The sequence below is a fragment of the Lycorma delicatula genome, chromosome 6 (genome assembly GCF_047948215.1).
Source record: "Lycorma delicatula isolate Av1 chromosome 6, ASM4794821v1, whole genome shotgun sequence".
Lineage (NCBI taxonomy): Eukaryota > Metazoa > Arthropoda > Insecta > Hemiptera > Fulgoridae > Lycorma > Lycorma delicatula.
The window spans coordinates 161829705-161850408 of NC_134460.1; the positions used below are offsets into that span (position 1 = coordinate 161829705).

The window sequence follows — 20704 nt, forward strand, 5'->3', positions numbered from 1 at the left end:
AATAATAAAATTTAAGGTTGTAATTAGTTTAATATAATTTAGGTAGTAATTAGTGGTTTAAATGTACTAATCGATAGAATGATGATGTACATCTCACCTATGAACATTTCTAGTAAAAAAAAAAAAAAATTCAATATTTTTTTTTTTAAACAAATCTATTCTTCCTGCATGAACTGAAAAACATTTCTTATATTTTTTGGATAAATCTAATATCAAAACATACTTTTGATATCGAATAAATATTATTTTTTGTTTTGATCGCTGTATAATGGCGCATAATATAGATCATCCATCGGTGAAGAATGAGTAGATATGCTACTTCATGATTAAACAAAGGAACTGTCTCGGCATACGCCTAAATGGAAATCGTAATAAATTATTTGATTGGTCAACGGCACAAAATACACAAATAAATATGAATTAAAAAGCCCAAATTAATTATTTAAAATTAAAACGCGTAAAATAACACCAAGATGTTTACGTAGAAATAGTAAATATCTACAAAATAATTCACAACTGAAACGGTTTTGATGAAAATTATTTGAGCACGTATTTCTGTACACGTTGAACGAGATGAAAAATATCTGTGGACACCGCATGACTTCCTTGTACGCCGATTAAACTACATATACACATTTTTTGCTGCACTTCATTTAAAAGTGAGATACGATCCTCCTATTTTTTAATAAAGTGGACAGTTACACGATTGCTGAAACATTAGTTTTTATTTACATCAAATTTGTACAACTATTATTTCAGTAGTTTTACATGAAATATTAGGATAAAGCAAAAGTCCCTTTATTACTCGTATTACTACATCAACATTATTCGTATTCTTCGTGAATTGCTGATTAAAAAAAGTTTCAGTTTTCTGATGTGTCGTATAAATAAAAGTTAATAATAATTCAAATATTCCATTTAGTGAACTGTTGTTTACCGGTTACAAATGTTAATTTCGACCTTACGGTGTAAAATATTCGGTTTTCATTATCGATTATTTGGTGAATAATCAAAAATGAAAATGAAACAATTATTCAGGAAAAATAAACATAACACGAAGAAATATATCTCAAAAAAAAAACGTCATGAAGATGAATATGAAGAGGAAGAAAATGTTAAGAACAAGGAAAGAATAAAAAGATTAAGAGAGGATGATGAATATAAAGAGAGAGAAAATTTGAGAACTAGAGAACTTGTACACAAATTAAGATCAGAAGAATTATATCAAACCAAAGAGCGATTAAATGATTGGCGACAAAATACAAATAAACGAAATGAGTCCCTTTATTACTCGTATTACTACATCAACATTATTCGTATTCTTCGTGAGTTGCTGATTAAAAAAAGTTTCAGTTTTCTGATGTGTCGTATAAATAAAAGTTAATAATAATTAAAATATTCCATTTAGTGAACTGTTGTTTACCGGTTACAAATGTTAATTTCGACCTTACGGTGTAAAATATTCGGTTTTCATTATCGATTATTTGGTGAATAATCAAAAATGAAAATGAAACAATTATTCAGGAAAAATAAACATAACACGAAGAAATATATCTCAAAAAAAAACGTCATGAAGATGAATATGAAGAGGAAGAAAATGTTAAGAACAAGGAAAGAATAAAAAGATTAAGAGAGGATGATGAATATAAAGAGAGAGAAAATTTGAGAACTAGAGAACTTGTACACAAATTAAGATCAGAAGAATTATATCAAACCAAAGAGCGATTAAATGATTGGCGACAAAATACAAATAAACGAAATGACATCAAAATCCGACATAGGGAGAATATTGTTCGACAATAACAGTACAGTATAGTTAACAATAACCAAATTGGTCTTCTCCTAACACTTCCTCCACTCTCCTCTCAATTCTTCTGTATAGAATTCTAGTTAAGATTTTTGATGCATGACTAGTTGACAATTAAGAACTAATTGTTCTGTATTCTTCACATTTATCTGCCCCTACTTTCTTTGGTATCTTGACTATAACACTTTTTTTGAAGTCTGATGGAAATTCCCCATTTTCATAAATATCAGTCTGTATAATCTATCAATCGCTTCCTCACCTGTACTGCGCAGTAATTCCACAGGTATTCCGTCTATTCCAGGAGCCTTTCTGCCATTTAAATCTTTTAATGCTCTCTTAAATTCAGATGTCAGTATTGTTTCTCCCATTTCATCCTCCTCAACTTCCTCTTCTTCCTCTATAACACCATTTTCTAATTCATTTCCTCCGTATAACTCTTCAATATATTCCACCCATCTATCGACTTTACCTTTCGTATTATATATTGGTGTACCATCTTTGTTTAACACATTATTAGATTTTAATTTATGTACCCCAAAATTTTCCTTAACTTTCCTGTATGCTCCGTCTATTTTACCAATGTTCATTCATACAGATATGTAGGAATGCCTAATAAATTACATATACACATTTTTAAAAGGTCATTTTTATTTCATTAATATCTTCCGATTTTTTTCATATCTTTTCTTTTTTAATGTTATTATTGAAAAATTATTTACTGTTACAATCACGGGTTAATAATCATTAATAAATCCATATATTTAAATAAAAATAAAAAAAAGTTAAAAAAGGAGATGAATTCGGATTCGAACCAATATGCCTTCCTGTAGTAAGATCCAAATGTTTCATTAATTAAACTTTTATTTGGCTATATCCTTGAAACTATTGAAAATAACTACCACTTATGATATATCGTTATTACTGCAGTTAAGAAAAAGTCCTAAACAGTCCTAAATTCAACATCCTGCGGCTAATCGTTTTTGAGTTATTCGGGATACGGACGTACATACATATACACGTACGTACAGACGTCACGCCGAAACTAGTGAAAATGAATTCAGGGTTGGTCAAAATTTCCGTCGAAAATTTTCGCGATCATAATACTTTCTTTACTTGCACAAGGATTCCACATCGATAAATGAAATAGAAACATTTTTAATTTTCTAATTATCGACCCACACAATTATTACTCTTGGGATGACAATATCTTAAAAACTCGTTTTGACCTTTTGAGGCGGTTTCACGAGATGACCTTTTCTTTAAACGGGACTATACATAAGCGTAATAAGAATTTAATAATAATGAGTTTAGTGTTTGAAAGTAAAACAGTACTGTTTAATTTCGTTACAAACGAAATCAGTCTGATCATCACATAATAGTATGTCGTCTAATAAAATACCAAGAAATTTCGCTGTACGGGCAACCGCAAATAATACCTAGGTTTCATTAATCGGAATACTATCCTCGAGAATAGCAATCATATATTCCTGGAAGCACAATGTAACGTTATAACCGTACTTACAGCTACGAATAACTTTCGCATAAATTCGATTGACATTTTTCAAAACGTTTTGGAAGTTATGAAATTATATTTTACGGAGCCTGATTTTTTTAGTAATCCTGTGTATTTTTACGTTTAGACAGTTTCTTTTTTTATTAAAGACCGAGTTAGAAATAATGTCATCTGTAAAACATTATGAAAATTATTAAACCTTTCCTGAAAACTGTTTTTAATATTATTTTCCTATTTTGATTCTGACAATTTGAATCTTTATCGATCACACTCTTTAAGAGTAAAAGTAGTGATTGTGTCGTCCGTTGTTTGTTTAATAAATTTTGGGAGGAAGAAATTAACAGTAAAATCAACAAATCTGTTAGAAGAGTTTCCGTTTGTTTATATAGGAAAAAATTTAAAAGATTCAAAAAGGAGATCTATGTACACCATATCAATTTTACGTAGAAATTGAATTGCACAGCATTCATAGTTAATTTCGTTCACGATTTTATTTCTTTTATTAAGGTCGATTTTATTTCTCAGGCATTGCATACTTAAATAGGAAATTATAATCTTGGTTAAATGTTTTAATGGAAGGAGGAATTAAAATGTGATGCATTAAGACTAATTTGACTGCTGATGGTATGCGTATTCATATTATGAGAATCTATTGTTTTTTAGCGAATGTTGTTAGTATTAATTTTTACATTAGAGATAGTCAGAATACTGTCTCGGGAAATATGTGAAGAATTTAAGAGGAGAACCGTTCAAAATTAAAAAAAGTGTACCTCCTGTGTTTTATAAAAAGCGTGCATTTCTTCAGAGTTTCTAACAAGAATTCATCCAGAACCGAATTTAATGTAACCCGTGACGCGTATACATAGGGTGCGTGAGAACCACAAAGGAACAATGACACGTTACCATTTTGTCTCCTCATAGTATTCATTTTCTCCTCCTTACTGTCGCTTCACACAACGGAGCTGGGGAAGATATCGAACATGCCAATAACGGCATACATGTCAGTTGTTTTTCTGAATCGTCATTGCAAAACCGAGAATTGGAGTCGGCATTTTGTCGATGGCATTCATACCGTCGATATGATGAATAAAATCTAGTGCCCCGGATCTATCTTTTGATAGATCCAAGCTCCTCATGAAGTACAAAAGACAGAGGACCCCCGATACCACACGGTCTTCTATAGAAAATCCACATCAGAATTGGATCCGTGAAAATCCCTATCAATTGTCTTTTTGCAAAATTCAGATAATTAATATCTGCTCAGCACTTTTTGTTTAAAACATGTGGATGTGAATGACATTAAAAGATGTGTTGCAGTAAAATAACCTCACATCAAACAGCAGTCATTACTAAAGCTATATTTTAAAATTACTCGTGTAACTAATTTAATTTTAATTCAATACCTTCCTCTTCAGCACAGACTTGGCATGTTCTACTATTATTTGTATGAGTTTATAAAAAAGGCCCATTCAAAATTGTGATCACGTCTGAAAAGAAGAGAAAAAGATTTAGTGTTGTGCAAAGAGTAGTTGTTCAATGTTGGACGGCAGTTTGTCGGCTTAGAAAACTGTACAGTTTGGCATTGTATAGCAGATTAAACAGCGGCAACTGTTTCAGTACAGTTAAGTGAGGAAATTACCTGAATTCTGAAAATCTTAACGCAGAAGGAAAATTAATTCATAAGAGATATAGTTTTTTTAAAACTTTCCACCGTAAAAAACTTACTGAGATTTTGAAAACTTGCCAATTTTTGGAGATTGTTTTGAAAAACGGCTGTAGAATTTTCCTTCAAAAAAATAAAAAAAATTTTTCGATACTACCTATTACTTTTTCTTTGTATTTCAGGAACAGTTTCATTTACAATCATAAAATTTGATGAGGCAGCTTGTGTAGTACGGGTAACAGCCTTAAATTTTTGAAAAAATTGATTAAGCGGGTACTACATTTCTTAGAGGATTGGGCTTCATGAAAATCTGACTTTTCATATTTAAAACAAAAGAACCATGAAAAAATGAAATATATGAAATTCTATCGTATTAATAGTAATAAATTCTGGAAAATATGTGAATAAAAGCACTTCCAACTAAAACATATTATTCTTCCAAATTTTTATCTGTAATTCTATCAACATTTGATCATATTGATGGGAATTTTTTTGATTATTTTTCTTTAAGATGTATTTTAAAAATTAGGATAGATTTTTTTTACCTGTTATTTGAGATTTCAGGGTATACATAATACACCACAATCCGTAAGAATAGAGGTTTTATTATTTTTTTCAAAATGATCATAATTTTTTATCGCTCTTTTCTAAATAAGCTGTTATGAAGACAGGAAATATTTTCATATATTATTGGAGGATTAGGAGTAATAATCCGTTCTCCAAATATTAAGTCTTATAAATTTTGTAAACTTTTACAAAATGTGTTAATTTTTGTAATCTACAGACATTAAATTGTTTTCAAATGTAGGAAATCAATTTTTTTATCAAGGGAAAAATAATTTTTAATATTTTTGATGAAAGGTAAATTTCTAAATGAATTTTAAAAACTATTTTTTTTTGTGTTAGCTCAAAATTTCATTTAACATGTTTTTATTAAAGTTTATGATATTTTTAAAATATAGCATAACTAGTACAGGTAAATGAATGAATAAGGGTAAAGGGTAATAATTTCAACCTAACACTGACAAAAAGGTTAATCCCTTATCATGGTTAGTTATTTTGATTTTATACAAATGATATACTTAAGATGGCAGAATGAGACGGGATAAATAAACATTAGCATTAATATAATTAGAGTTAAGTTTCAAATTGGACTGCTGGTGACAGTGGTGGAGAAGAGAGTACGTTACTTCACTTTCCCTTCAATAGTAACTTTAACCCTTCATATAAAGATTGAAATCTACTTACCCCTGATACCTAGGGAAGCCCGCAGGGTTCCGTTCTCGGCCCCCTGCTGTGGAACCTGGTGTTTGACGGATTTCTGGGGTTGACATTCCCAGAAGGGGTCACGGCCCAGGCTTTCGCCGATGACTGTCTCCTTTTAGTTCGTGGCAATTCACGACCGCAGCTAGAAAGTAGAGCGCAGGCGGCTTTGTCAACCGCCGAGGGCTGGATGGACATTCAAAATTTAAAGATTTCTGTGCCCAAGACGAAGTTTATGCTTCTGAAGGGTGCAGACAAATTATCATGCAGTCGAAACCCCCATATTAAATATAAAGGCTGTGTAATCAGCCGAGTGAGGGTTCATAAGTACCTAGGTGTTTTGTTTGATGATAAGTTGCTTTTTAGTAACCATATTAAGCAAGTTGCGGCGGACGCTGTCTCTGTGATGCACAAGCTTAGGAGGATTGCTTGGAAGGATTACTGGCTGTCGGGCCGTCAAATGTACTTGGTGTACCGAGGCGTTTTCGAAAGTATGATCGCATACGCGGCGCCAGTTTGGGCGCATAGGTTGGAAAGAAATAGAGCACTGCTTCAAAATTTAAGGAGTGCCCAGCGCAGAGCCATGATAGTATGCACTGGTGTATTTAAAACAACCTCCTACGAGGCTACTACTGTATTGGGAAAGGCCCTCCCAATCGATTTTGTGGTGAAAGTTCGAGCAGTCATGTGGAAGTTGCGAAGAGGTCGGGAGGCCGAGGCATTTGGGATGTGGTTTCGAACCGGGCCAGAACCGGAGCGGAACGGTGATCACAATGCACCGGAACAAAATTTCGTACAGTTTCCCGTCTGCGGAAGAGGCTGGGGAGCCTCGCGATGGAGACATGGCAGCTTGAATGGCACACCACGACTGAGGGAAGATCCTTGTATAGTTTTATACAGGATCTGGGGGGGATGGTATGCCTCGAGTTCGTTTTTAAGGGCGTCGGATGACCGGGATCCAACCATGTAAACCTGAACCAATATCTGTTTCGGTTTCGCCTGGTGGCTGATGAGTTGTGTGTCTGCGGGGAGGTCCAGTCGAACGTGCATATGATGTTCGACTGCCCTGCTCTTGGGGGGGGGGGGGGCAGAGATCGAGCCACCCTGGAACTTAGAGGTTCCAGGGTGGAACTTAGAGGTAGAGGGAAACTTGGCCGCTCACAAACGGCGAGTCAATGTGGCGAGAGCCGCATTGTCGGACCGTGTGGGAGTTCCTCGATGAGGTTGCGACGTTCAACCGTCATCGTTAATTTTAAGGGTTGTCTAATGTAATGACTCCTAAGCTCTGTTGTAGGAATCCTTCCTTGAGGTAATGCCTGGCCACCAGCCAAACTAGTTCCAAGCGCTGTTAAATGGTGGACAGGTACTAGCTGGCATACAGCGACCGAGGCGTGGCAGCCTAAATTGCTGCCTTTTAGATATAAGAACTTCAATAGTTTTAATTGTAACAACGGGTGCGCCTCCCCGATTTAGTTTTATTGTTGACAAGTGAGCGACTGGGACACTTAAGCGGGTGCTGTACGGCACCCTGCTTAATTCGCTCACGCAAGTTAGGTACCTCATTAGGAGCAGATAGGATCGAGGTCGCTATACCGTTTTTTAGAGGCACAGTAGCCGTTTTTTGGCACGGAACATTGGGTCTATGCTCTAGGGCGACCGAATGGGGTGGTGGTGGGAGAAATGCCAGCTAACCAATTACCCCTGATATCTTATTTAAAAAAAAGAATAATAATTAAAAAATTTTAAGTTTAGATTAAAACATAAAAAGTTATATAAGTTATGCGGCATAAAAAGTTAAGTAAATTTTTGTCAAATTTTATAAATGAAAAAAAAAGTCTTTTGCTGTAGGTCCTTCTGTTGTTATCAGACTACTGACAAAGTAATTACATTCTTCTCTTATACACTAATAACGTAACTCTTTCTTTTTCATTCCCTTCGTGCTATTAGGGATAGGTTCTTTCAACCGATTATTGTACCTGATACATTCTTGTCCTGCAATCTTAACTTCTTCTTTGCTTTTCTTTTGTTTCTTGAGTTCTTCTTTGTATTTACCTATGTCACTCATATAATCCTGCCAATGCACCTGAGGTCTTCCTTTCCCTATTTTCCCCTCTGGTTTTGCCTCCATACCTTCTAGTATCGTCCGTTCTTGTCACATGACTGACTCAAAGCCCTTCACTCCACCTACTGTCACCAGCAGTCCAATTTGAAACTTAACTCTAATTACATTAATTCTAATGTCTATTTATCCCGTCTCATTCTGCCATCTAATTGTCTTAAGTATCTCATCTCAGCTGATATTAGTCTGTACTTATGCTTATTCAGTAAGTTCAAGCCCTCTATTCTATTCATTAGGATGGAACTGAAAACTGTTGTAAATATTTTATTTCTTGAGTTACTTTTTTCTCAATTGTCGTGTTACTTAGCTGTAAGTAGGCTTGAATAGGCTTTTCTTTGTTATTAACTTCACTGTTTTCATTTCCGTCAGCTGAAATTACGGTACCGAGGAACTCAAAGGTATCTGCTTGTTCAAATGTGTACCATTCCATTCGATATTTGCAGGCTCTGATATGCACATCTCTGATATTAACCACACATCTCAGGAATGGTCGAACTGAGAATGTACAAGACTACACTTCATTTACACTCATACATATCATCCTCCTTCATCCTCTGAAGAATTATCTAAAACGGTAGTTACCGGAGGCTAAACAGGAAAAAGAAGAAGGCTCTGATATACAGCTTGATTAATTATTAATATAATTTTGCTCTTGTCTGGATTGACCATTATTCCCCCTTCTTATAGAGCACTCAACCATTCTGTTACAGAATTTTCTGTTTGTTACTTGCTGCTTATCTGTTACATACACCAAAGACTGGCTGTACAATGGTAGAAATTATGTATTACAGTTCTCTTCAATTTTCTTTTGCAGATTTTAACTATCTGGTTCATAAGTATAATGAATAACAATGAATTTAGATTGTTCCTTTGTTTTAATATTTTGATAACTTTATCTTCTTAAAGCAGCTTTTTGCAGTATTCTTATTCATGTTATTACATTCTGGGATACCTTAATTTTTCTAATGAGCATCAAAGATGTCCCTAATTCTCTAAGTGCTCATTACAAATTTTGCCTAGGAACCATGTTAAAAGCTGCCGTCAAATCTAAAAATTTAGCATAAAGTTCTTTTCTTATACTGAGACACTTGCCTGCTGTTTGTCTAAATGTAAAAATATGATTGTGTGACTATCGATCCCTATTAAAAAGGCTGCCTGAAACTTGTTCCTTCCTCCTCCTCAAATTCTTCCTCAACTTATTTCCCTACTCTTCTTCCAAAACTTAGTGCAAACTTAAAATTTTGACAAATTGTGAGTAAAAATTTTAAAATATACAGAAAAAAATTAAAGAAAATACAAAGTTTAATTACTGCAAAACTTGTATTCTAAGTCTGAGATTATGTTTGTTGTTCTAGTACACCAGATTTACAGTTATCATGAACAGACAGGAAGGAAACAAATATAAAACATCCACGAACCTGCAGTCACAAATATTCTTTGATGAATTGCTAGCAACTCATCAATTGTAAATTTAAGAGGAAATAAATAATCAAAAACATTACACCTGAACTGCAATTACCGCATTGAATCAGAAATAAAAAAAAATTATCAAAAATTTATCTAGCAGAAGTTCAAGTTTTTGCTTTAGTTTCTAACTTAATATTTAAATTAAATTTTTAATAAAAGTGCACACAAAATAGATTATTTAAATTCCTTTACAAGGCTGGTTCACCATCTTTAAAAATGATTGATTCATTTGTAGTAGTAAACTCTCTCTGTTATTACTACACTTAGTATAAATTCTTATTTGTAGAATCTAATAGCAGAACTAGCAATAAAGAATTAATCATGTCAAAAGTCAGTAAATCTATATATATATATGTATTAGATATCAATAGGATTCACAATGATTTTAACATTTTATCATTAAATAAAAAATCCATTAGAAAGAGACTTGTTTGATACCTTAGAATTATATTATTGTAATTATTCTCACTCTACCTTTCAAAAAGGAACAAACTTAATGTTTTATTGTTTATTACCAATTTTAATTTCAATGTTACACTTAGCCATCCTATGCAAATTCCATATGAATTATTAATTTCAGTATTTAGTTTAAGTATATATCAAGTATAATTCTGTATATTTATGAAGTTTGGTTTAAAATAAAATTTAAAAATATCACTTTTTTAAATTTAAAATAATAGGATAATATAAAAAATACTTATTTTAATAATAAAATTCTGCTAGTTTTAATAAAATGAATTATTTCTGGGTGAAAAATATTAATAATTTTATGTAGTTTATTATTTGGTAGTTTATTACTTGTACCGAGGAAGATAAAAATTGCTGATTGAAGAACACTACACAAGTAAAACCTACAGCAATAATATCTAAAAAAAATTGTAGTCTGAGGTATGTTTCAACAGCTCAACTTAAACAGTTATAGATAAACAAATTTAAACCAAAAGATTTATCTAAATAACAAAATATGTGACAGTTTGTTATATTGTATACAGCAGTCAAATATTAGTTAAAATATTGGCCTTTTGACTGGAAGAGTCAGCACATGTTAGATTTTTCAGTTTGTAAGTAAATTATTTTTGCTTATATTATTACTGATAATATTGTATGATTTTATTTGGAGATAAACATTATTAAATTTGTTTTAAATATGATTTGCCAGTAAATTTTATTAAAAGTCATTAAAAAGATACTATTCTTCATGACAAAACAGAAAGATTGATGATCATGGTATTTAAAATATAATGACTAAAATAAATAATTTATAATTAATTTAAACTGCACTGTTGCAAAGGTTATCATTAATTTATCTCTTACTTAAAGGGAAGATTAATTATTATCAAAACTTTCTCACAAAAATAGTTTCTTCATTTGCTTTAATTTTTTTTTTTAATTTATCACAAAAATTTAGATACTGAAAATTCCATACAAAATATTTATTGAAAGTAATTTTTTGTTTTATTTCATTTAATTATAGCTCTAGAATCTATTTCTATTCTGAATTTTGAGTACATAAGTCTCATGAATTAATTTCTTATTTAGAATTTGGAGCACCAACAAAAAAATATAATAATTATAATACTAGTCATTAGCTAACCTCGATATTTATGTGAAGCTAATACTCATATTTTAAGACTTGGTTTCAGTAAAACATAAAGCTGTGTAATGGGAACAGCCAGTCTGTGTAGACAGGCTAGAGTATCATTTGGGCAGTTTTAATGACATATGAATGTTAGTGACTGAGCACTTAACAATCCTTAATAATCTGTTATTTTTGCTTGTCTCCAATTTGTCATGCCCGTTGATTTGAACTTTTATTTTGTGTATTTAACTTAACATTAAGTCATGTGTTTGAATTTTAAATAATTAAAATGGGCTTTAAATTATACCTATGTTTTATTTCATAATTATTTGTGTATTTTGTAATGCTGCTCTGATCAAATAATTTATCACGGTTTCTCTTGAACAATCCATTTAGGCGTTTGCTCGGGACAGTTCCTTTGTTAATCATGAAGTAGAATACCTATTCATTTCTGACAAGATCTATATAATGTGTTATATAATTATCAAAATAAAAGATTTACTTATTTGATATTAAAAGTAAGTTTTGACCAAGAGGTTTAAGGAATGTTTTTCAGTACATGTTGTGATAGTAAATAGATTTTAAACAAAAATTATTGCAAATTTATTTTTCACAAGAAAGGTTAATAGTGAAAAGTTCATCATCATTCTATTGATTACTTCTAGTGGATTCTATTTAATCCACTAACTACTTCTTAGATTAGATAACCTAATGTTACTGCAGGGCTGAATTAACTTAAAATAAGTACTTAAAAAATTTAAATACATTTAACTGCTATGTTGATGTTTGACCTTTTAGAGCAACCATAAATCTAAAATTTTTCCAACATCTGTTATTTTATGTATTTCTTCTGTAGTATGTCATCAGTTGAATAATGGTTAGTATACCTAACAAATAATTTTTCTTGTAAAGATGATAAATTTTATTTTATTATTGCAATATATCTTTTTATAAAATAAAATTTACTGGTTTTGCATTTTAAGATTTTTTTTTTTTAAATTGACATCAGTAAATAAAAACATATTAACAGTAAATATTGTGAACAAATAAATTTACTTATGAACTGAAAAATATAACAACTAAGCACTAAAATCCTTCCAAACAAAAGGGTTCAGTCATTATTCAAATTTGACATCTGCACATTTGTGTACAATACATTCATAATTTTAGTTTTAAGATAAATCTTTCTTTTAAAATCATTTATGATACAAGTATTTAAGCAAAGCTGTTTCAGATTTTTTTTTGTATATTTTACTTTGTGTACTGTTCTTCAAACAGCAATTGAATTCTCTCTATTGTAAGTAAATTTTAATAATAAATTAACAAACAGTGCTTTTATTTTTCAGAAAAGGACATTTCATTCTATTAAGATTAACAGAATTTTAGTTTTAAATAAATATAATATTTAAAATATAAAAATATTTAAAATATAAAATTTATATTTTATTTATATTTAAAATATAAAATATTTATAAATATAATATTTTTTATGTTAGTTCATTTCTCTATTTCAACCTGCACTTAACAATGGAGGAGATATTTTTAATTCATCGTATTAGATAAGCTAGAAGCTTACTTAGTTTTAATTTTCAAATTTTTTTTTGTTAAACATAAATGAAGAAAATTATATATAATCTTAAACTTGATACAAAAATTGATATATTTTTAGGTCCTGTAAGATAAAATTCTCATTTGTACACAGGTCTGGCATATTACCATAAGAATTTAACTTAATATACTTTAAACAGCAGGTAATTTTATATTTTTTAAAAAGCCACTATACATTATTTTTAATAATTTAAGCGATATTTACAAAACAAACTGCCTCTTTAATCTTATTCAATACCTTTAAATATTACTCTTGTGATTCTTTAGTTCCATAAGTTTTTCTAATCTCTTAAAGCATTTATGTATGCAAATACATTCAATGAACTATTTTTTCCTCTGTTTATTTTATTGAAGTCAATAAAAAAATTATCAATAATATCCACGTCTATCAAAACCAGACCACTGAACTGTTTTTCAAAACAGGATAGTAAAATAATCTGTAAAAAACCACTTATGGATCTACTGGCTGACTTTTTATTTCATAATTATTTGTATATTTTGTGATGCTGCTCTAATCAAATAATTTATCATGGTTTCCTTTGATCAGTCCATTTAGGCGTTTGCTCAGGACAGTTCCTTTGTTAATCATGAGGTAGAACACCTATTCATTCCTGACATCTATACGATATATTATTATATAACTATCAAAATAAAAGATATTACTATCTATCTTAAAAAAAAAATATTAAAATAAAATAAAAATATTATATAAAAGATAATATCTATTAATTATTATCTAGACATTAAAATCAATCTATTTACTTTAAATTTAGAGATTTTCTCTTAGAGAAATTGTATTACTGTGTTGAATTTTTAAATGTAACTATCTAAAAAATTTGAATTTTTTGATTTCTTATTTAACATATAAAAAATTATATATATATATAAAATAGCACATATGTCAATTGTTGTGATTAGAATTGTCATTCTATTATGAATTGTTAGTTAACTAGAAATAAGTAGAATAAACTAATATTAACTTAATAGTTACTTATTATTATTATTTTGTAAACAGTCCAAAAATTGGTTTCCTACTTAAAAACAAACAAGAGAAACCATGCACACCTTTAATAAAAATAAATTTGATCTGGGAAAGGCCATTTAATTAACTTTCTTTTACTTGACAACTCCAACAGCTAAGTTAGCAGTTTTGATGATTAGTAAACCAAAGTTCTGATGCTGAATATTATTATTTTCTGTTTCAGTTTTATAGTAACACAACAAAAATCAGAATTTTCATTATTAATTTTTTTAAATTAATTTTTATTCTATGCATCAATTTATTTACAACTAACAATTTAAAAGACTTTACTTAGGTAACAACTTAAAAGACTTAATCATAAATCAATAATCATTTTTTGTATGAAATGTAATTTAATTTTGTTTTCAGATTAAAAATGTACAAACAAAGTCTGTTAGTATGCTTTTTTATCTCTGCTTTGATCATAACTCAAACCACTTCAGAACAATGCATCTGTCCATTGAATTACTCTCCAGTCTGTGGTACAGATGGTAAGACATATTCGAACGAGTGCTTCTTAAACTGTGAAAAGAATAATAAAAAAGGTCATACCTCTTCATTATAAAATTAATATATAAAATAATGTACTAATTAATTTATATTATGCAGAATTAAAATCAGTTTACATCCCTTTTTTTCATTTCATAACACTGAGAAGAAAGAAAACAAAATAAATTTACCATTCAAAATAAAGGATATCTATCTACTTGAAATAAGTTGAACACAGAATTATTGCCATCATTCATCATGGTAAATCCAATTCAGTGTTGCAGAACTCAGTTTTTAACTATAATAATGCATATTGCATTGCTTGTGAAGATGTGATGTACCTTCTGTATAATGCATCTTTTAAATATTTTGTAATAAATCAACTAAGTGTAGACTGGGAAGTTAAGAGGTTTCACTGTGGGATAAACAGTCTTGAATGTAGTTGAGAGCAAGTAACAAAATTAATGTGCTTAGTACCAACATTTTCTTTTTGGACCGATTCTTTCTTGGTTCATGTTTGACAATTCAAATAGAAATGAGCTCTCTCTTTCATTTCTAATGAAAAAACACCATGATGCATAAAAGTTGAATCTCATGCCAATGTACAAAAGAGGATAGTCAAATTTTGTTTGGAAATATAATGATTATATATTTAATATGCGTTCAGAGGATCTTTAATAATCTCAGTTTTTATAGCACAACCAGATAGTCTGTGATGTTTAGAAATCAATTTAAAATCCAGTTAAAACTACAATTAATTAGAATTAAATGGTACTACTACTAGTATGCATCAATTTTTGCATTCAATTAACAACACTATAAAAATGATACTTTTTACACACACTATGATTTACAACTGCACAATTTCATTTGTTTTCTGTAAACAATTTCTGAGATAGAAGTATTTCACCGTGGATATTAGTTGATACTAGTAATCTAATTGGAATTCAGAAGCTCTTGCTTTAAACAACTACAAACTTGAAAAGAATTTTTCTCTTTATTTTTCTTGTAAATTAGAATTAATTATTAATTAATTATATTAAATTATGTATAATTATATTAAAATTATAATTATATTAATTATATTTAATTAATTATGATTATTAATTATTACGTTTGTGGCTTGTCATGACGTTATTGTTACCATAATTAATTACTTGTAATATTATAATGTAAGCTGTCTAAAACACCGATGTTTCCTATTTTTGCAATATGAATTCTTTCAAATTTTTGAGGCGAAATAAAGATGGTTATGGTATTTATATTTAGAATGAAGGTAAACACTTAAAATTAATGTTTAGCAAATCGTGCACAATGCTGACATGCTTTGGACGATACTAAATTGCGTTAGACATGCCTGCACATCTAGTACTCAGTTATCAGTTATAGTTTCAGACTATTGTTATTATAAGCTTACAACTCAGCACCTCATAACTAACAGCATGCTAATTTTTTGGAAGAGAATCAGATTAAACCCGACAAACAAAAATTCCAAATGTGATATTGCACATTTGGAATTTTGATGATAAAGATGTGCATCTACTTTTCTGTATAAAGATGCTGATGATGTAGGTTACCAGATCACAATTACGAGTAGTTAATCGTACTTAGCCCCTTGCAATGTTTCCTCATCGGGACTCCAGAATTTATAGTTTTTTTTTATCTCATTTGCTGCTGATTTCAAGGAACTTCAAAACCATATTGCCAAGACTTAATAACCAAATCATCCTTTGATTGAGTAGAATGAAGAGATATTACCTTCATTGAAATCACTGAGATATGTATAAAAAAGAGATATTTTATATTAATTTAAGTGAGATAAAATTGATAATCCCATTTCTTTAATACAGTTACTGTACATTTGTCATAGACTTAAGAATAACTCTTTATATATTACTCATTATATTTTAGGGGTTTATTAATACAAAAAAAAAAAACTATGTTACTTTTGTTCATTAATTTTTTGTTTTACAGGTTTGCGAATAAAATACGAAGGAAGCTGCTAATAATGATGTAAGTGACATGTTTTTAATACCATATACTATTAAGTGGTAATGAGAAATAAGTGATAAAAAATGAATGATTTAGTTACTGAAACAATAATTAATGTAACAGAACAGTCCATTATGTGCCATAACATAAAAATGTTCTGGTGACCAAACAAGACAGAAATACTCCCAAAAACTGCTATTTTTTTATTGACAAAAGTAATAAATTTCACATACCAAGCTTGTCAGTGAAAGGGTGGATGGTGTGGTTTTACCTTTTAACTATAATCAAACATCGAGATCAATACTCCTCAAGCATGCAACCCATTAGAAATTATAGGATTCAGCCCTAATATTAATAACTTGACTGTTCATCACAGGATTTGATGTACCTTCTGTACATCATTTGTTTAATAAATATAAGAAAAATTGGAAAAGGTAGCGTAAAGCTACAAAGGAAAGTGTGAAGTTAATTTAAAAGGACTTTGAAAGTACTGTTGTATTCTACGGTCTTATAACTATACTTTTATATCATTTTTCTTATTTGAATAAGTAACTTGAAAATTTTATAATTATCTTTCTGTTTCTTACAAATATATTTCCTTTTTTCAAGTTAAGAACATCACTGGTTAACTGGACAACTTCATAGCAGTTACAATTCTTAATTTAGCCTTAGTAATCAGGCTGCTTTAATTTCTCCCCAGTAGTGATTGTGAATATACTAATCCCCTTTTGAAGGAAATGTTTTTCTGATTTTGTAACAGTGGATGTATTAAGAAAAAGAATTTAAAGGCAAAAATTCAAAAAGATAAAATAGAGATAGTCTAAATATTTATGCTCTATATTTTCATATCTTTTATTTCTTCATACAAAAAAAGTAGAATACATATTATTTCATTAATCTGGCAGGAGTTTACCTCATTTACTACAAATTAATGTGTTTTTATTGCATTTACATAGATTAATATGTACTTTCTTGAAAAAGTACACACTATTCTTAGTTTTATATTTTCTTCTAATACTAATGCAATAAAGTGATTTAATATTATCATTACACAAGCCTGCAAAATTTGATTTGTGGAATGTTTTTTAACTTTTGATAACTAATTCCTATATATTTTGTAGCCCTGAGTCCAAAAATAATCTTCATTTTTTCATCACTTAAAGATTTTTTACAAATCATAAATTTCAAAATTTGTAAGAAGTAAAAAACTGTGAAAATGTGATACTATAAAATAGACATAAAATGTTTTTTTTTTTACAATAAATTAATATATTATATTTACTTTTTTAGTTTGCACTATGCATTCATATAGCTAAACAGTTGAGTGGTCTGAAGAGGTTGTTGAGTAGGGTGTTTGGGTTGACGATGATGGTGACGGTGGGAGAGCTTGGCCAACAAATTGTGGTGACAAGACTTAACAAGATGTAACATTGTTATTGGCAACTATCCGCACCACTCATGCACCATGCAACTTTTACCAGTGCTGTTTCAACCATCAGCGTGCATAGGTCGAGTTTTTTTGTCCTCCATGATCAAACGATTTGGTTAGAAACTTATATCTGACCAAAGAAAATTCAGAATTTCTTGGTTTGAGGCTTAAAGAGAAGAATCTGCTAGCAGCTGGCACCTCATTTTCCTGGTTCAGGTACAGAGAAAAGAATTTTCATCCATATTTTTCAGAAGAAGAATTAGTCTTCTGCTCTGATTTACATGAACTTTTGACCTGATTTAACATTCCGTTGGAAAGTACCTATTGGATACAGTTCATAGCTTCGTCCAAAAGAAGCCTCAAAGTTGTTCTTTTTCAGAATGGGATTACATACCCATCAATACCCATTGAACATTCTGTCCGTTTAAAAGAGGATTACAATAATTTGGAATTCATTCTCGATAAAATTAAATACCTTTTATCATAAGTGGATTACATGCAGCAATCTCAAAATAATATCGATGCTTCTAGGACACCAAGGAGGATACACAAAGTTTCATTGTGTTTTGTGTGAAAGGAGTAGCAGAGACAGAGAAAATCATTGGATAAAGAAAAATTGGCCAAAAAGAGCTTCATTTGAACCTGGAACCAAGAATGTGCTCCGAAAAGCTCTCATAGATCCAAATAAAGTTCTTCTGTCTCTGCATATCAAGTTAATCTTGATGAAGTAGTTTGTCAAAGCCTTACAAAAAACAAGGTAAATGTTTTAAATACATCTGTGAAAAATCTCTAGTCTTATGAACCGCCAAACTAAAAGAGAGTATCTTACTGGTCCTGACATTAGAAAACTTCTCAAAGATGGTAATTTTGAGAAACAGATGGAAGTTGCAGAAAAAGAATCCTGTTGGAGAACCTTTAAAGACGTAGTTACCAAGTTTCTGGGCTGTAAGAAGGATCCAAACTTTAAATCAATCATTGAGAACAGAATTTAGGCTGTTCCATGAGCTTGAAGGATCACTTCCTACATTCACATGTGGAATATTTTCATGAAAATCTGGGTGCTGTTAGTGAAGATATTGGTGAGAGATTTCATCAGATCATGAAAGAAATGGAAAGGAGGTATCAAGGAAAAAGAACTACTATGATGGTGGCAGACTATTGCTGGATGTTACACCGAGATGAACCCTATAAAGAACATAGAAGAAAATACATGAAGCAGAGTATAAGCAATCCAGAGAAACTTCGACACATGGAATAAAACTAAGTATTTTACATATTTTGTCATTAAAGGTGGGTGAAGAGAGAGAGTGGTTTCCAAAGCATAACATACCTCATAAAAATAAATTAATTTAAAAATACAATATAATAGAAATTAGGCTTATTTTGTGGCAATTTTCACTAGTAATTAAGGGATCAATGACCTCCCACCCTCCTCTTCAGATGACTCAACTGTGTAGGTATAAGAATCCATAGTCCAAAAAGAGAATATATTATATTATTTTAATACAAACAAAGTTTTATATTTATTTTATTGTAGCACTTTTTGCAATTTTTCAACTTTTACATATCTTGAAATTTGCGAAAACTCCTGACATGGTGGAAAAGAATGAAAGTTATATTTAGATTCAGCACTAAATATAACAACTAAAAGCTAAAAGACACAGCTCAAAAACTAAAAAACACAACCATCGCAGGCTTGTGTTATTAATAAAAATTGTTTAGATATGTCTGGACCTAAACATACGCTTGATCTACACCGCTGGACAGTCCAACCGCACTCCTGCCAGTTATCACTTCTAGTGTAAATATGACACTGCTTGATACTCCATTCATAGGATATCAAGGCCTAAATAATACAGCCAGTATATCTTCCAACCTAACTCTTAAATTTTTTCATTTTGAAAAGAAATAAAATAAATAAATGTGTGTTAATTGATTTGTGAATAGATTTGATTTTCAACATTTTTATCTTTTTGTGGTGATCTAATCTGCTTGAAATGTAAGTTTTAAACATTGTATTAAAGATAATTTAAATCATAAACGTTCATTTTTTTTAATAACTGATTTTTTTTAATTTGTTTTGCAAAATGTGGATCCACTAAAAAATTATGAATATTGCATAAATTGTTAATTTTTTGAGAAAGAGATATTTATGATTTTCAAATATGAGCATTTTATTTTATTTATTTTTTTAATTAGTGAAGCAATTAATTGAATTTTTTCTGTTTGCTTATAGGTTCGGGAATAGTTCTGCAACTGACCATTTCTGTTTATAATTCTTTTGTTTGTAAATGCAACAGAAAATTACTGTCACCTTAAATACCTTTTAATTAAAAAAAAAATGAATACAGGATATTCAAAAGAATGGTAATTTATTTTTAAAATAAAATTAATTTAAAAAATAACGAATAATTTAAGTTTTATTTCTATAGACTTCTTTTTAATTCTTTTTTTTCAATGGCATACTTAAATAAAAATCATTAACGATCTAATTACTAAATTTAATGGAGTTTTTTGAAATTTTTATACCTTACGGTAAGTTGAATAAAAGCTTCAGATTAGTATATAGAAAATGACACACGGAACATGTAAAATAAAATGTAAATAATGGATAACACAACATATTTTTCACTATATCATCAATATGTACTGTCTTTTTCATACAGGACTTTTCTCAGACTACAACATCAGTGTAAATTTTTGATTCTCAAACTTTTTCGCCCACCACCCACATTAAGAATCAAACGTTTTCTA

The 20704-nt window shown here is 30.0% G+C and overlaps 1 protein-coding gene across 1 annotated transcript; it reads left to right on the top strand.

The window, feature by feature from the left end:
- Positions 1 to 12557: 12557 nt before the first annotated feature.
- LOC142327057 (serine protease inhibitor dipetalogastin-like) lies at positions 12558 to 20385 on the top strand. Its single transcript, XM_075369832.1, has 4 exons — positions 12558 to 12708; positions 14410 to 14585; positions 16504 to 16542; positions 20187 to 20385. Exons 1-3 carry the CDS (start codon positions 12614 to 12616, stop codon positions 16533 to 16535), a joined length of 303 nt encoding a protein of 100 aa, XP_075225947.1. The 5' UTR covers positions 12558 to 12613; the 3' UTR covers positions 16536 to 16542; positions 20187 to 20385.
- Positions 20386 to 20704: the final 319 nt, after the last annotated feature.

What these genes read in the sequence shown, in the direction of transcription:
- LOC142327057 (XM_075369832.1), top strand. Translation starts at nt 12,614, where the DNA reads ATGATACAAGTATTTAAGCAAAGCTGTTTCAGATTTTTTTTTGTATAT. An exon ending in GCAATTGAATTCTCTCTATT is followed by an intron (nt 12,709 to 14,409) that starts GTAAGTAAATTT and finishes TTTTGTTTTCAG; the next exon opens with ATTAAAAATGTACAAACAAA. An exon ending in TGAAAAGAATAATAAAAAAG is followed by an intron (nt 14,586 to 16,503) that starts GTCATACCTCTT and finishes TTTGTTTTACAG; the next exon opens with GTTTGCGAATAAAATACGAA.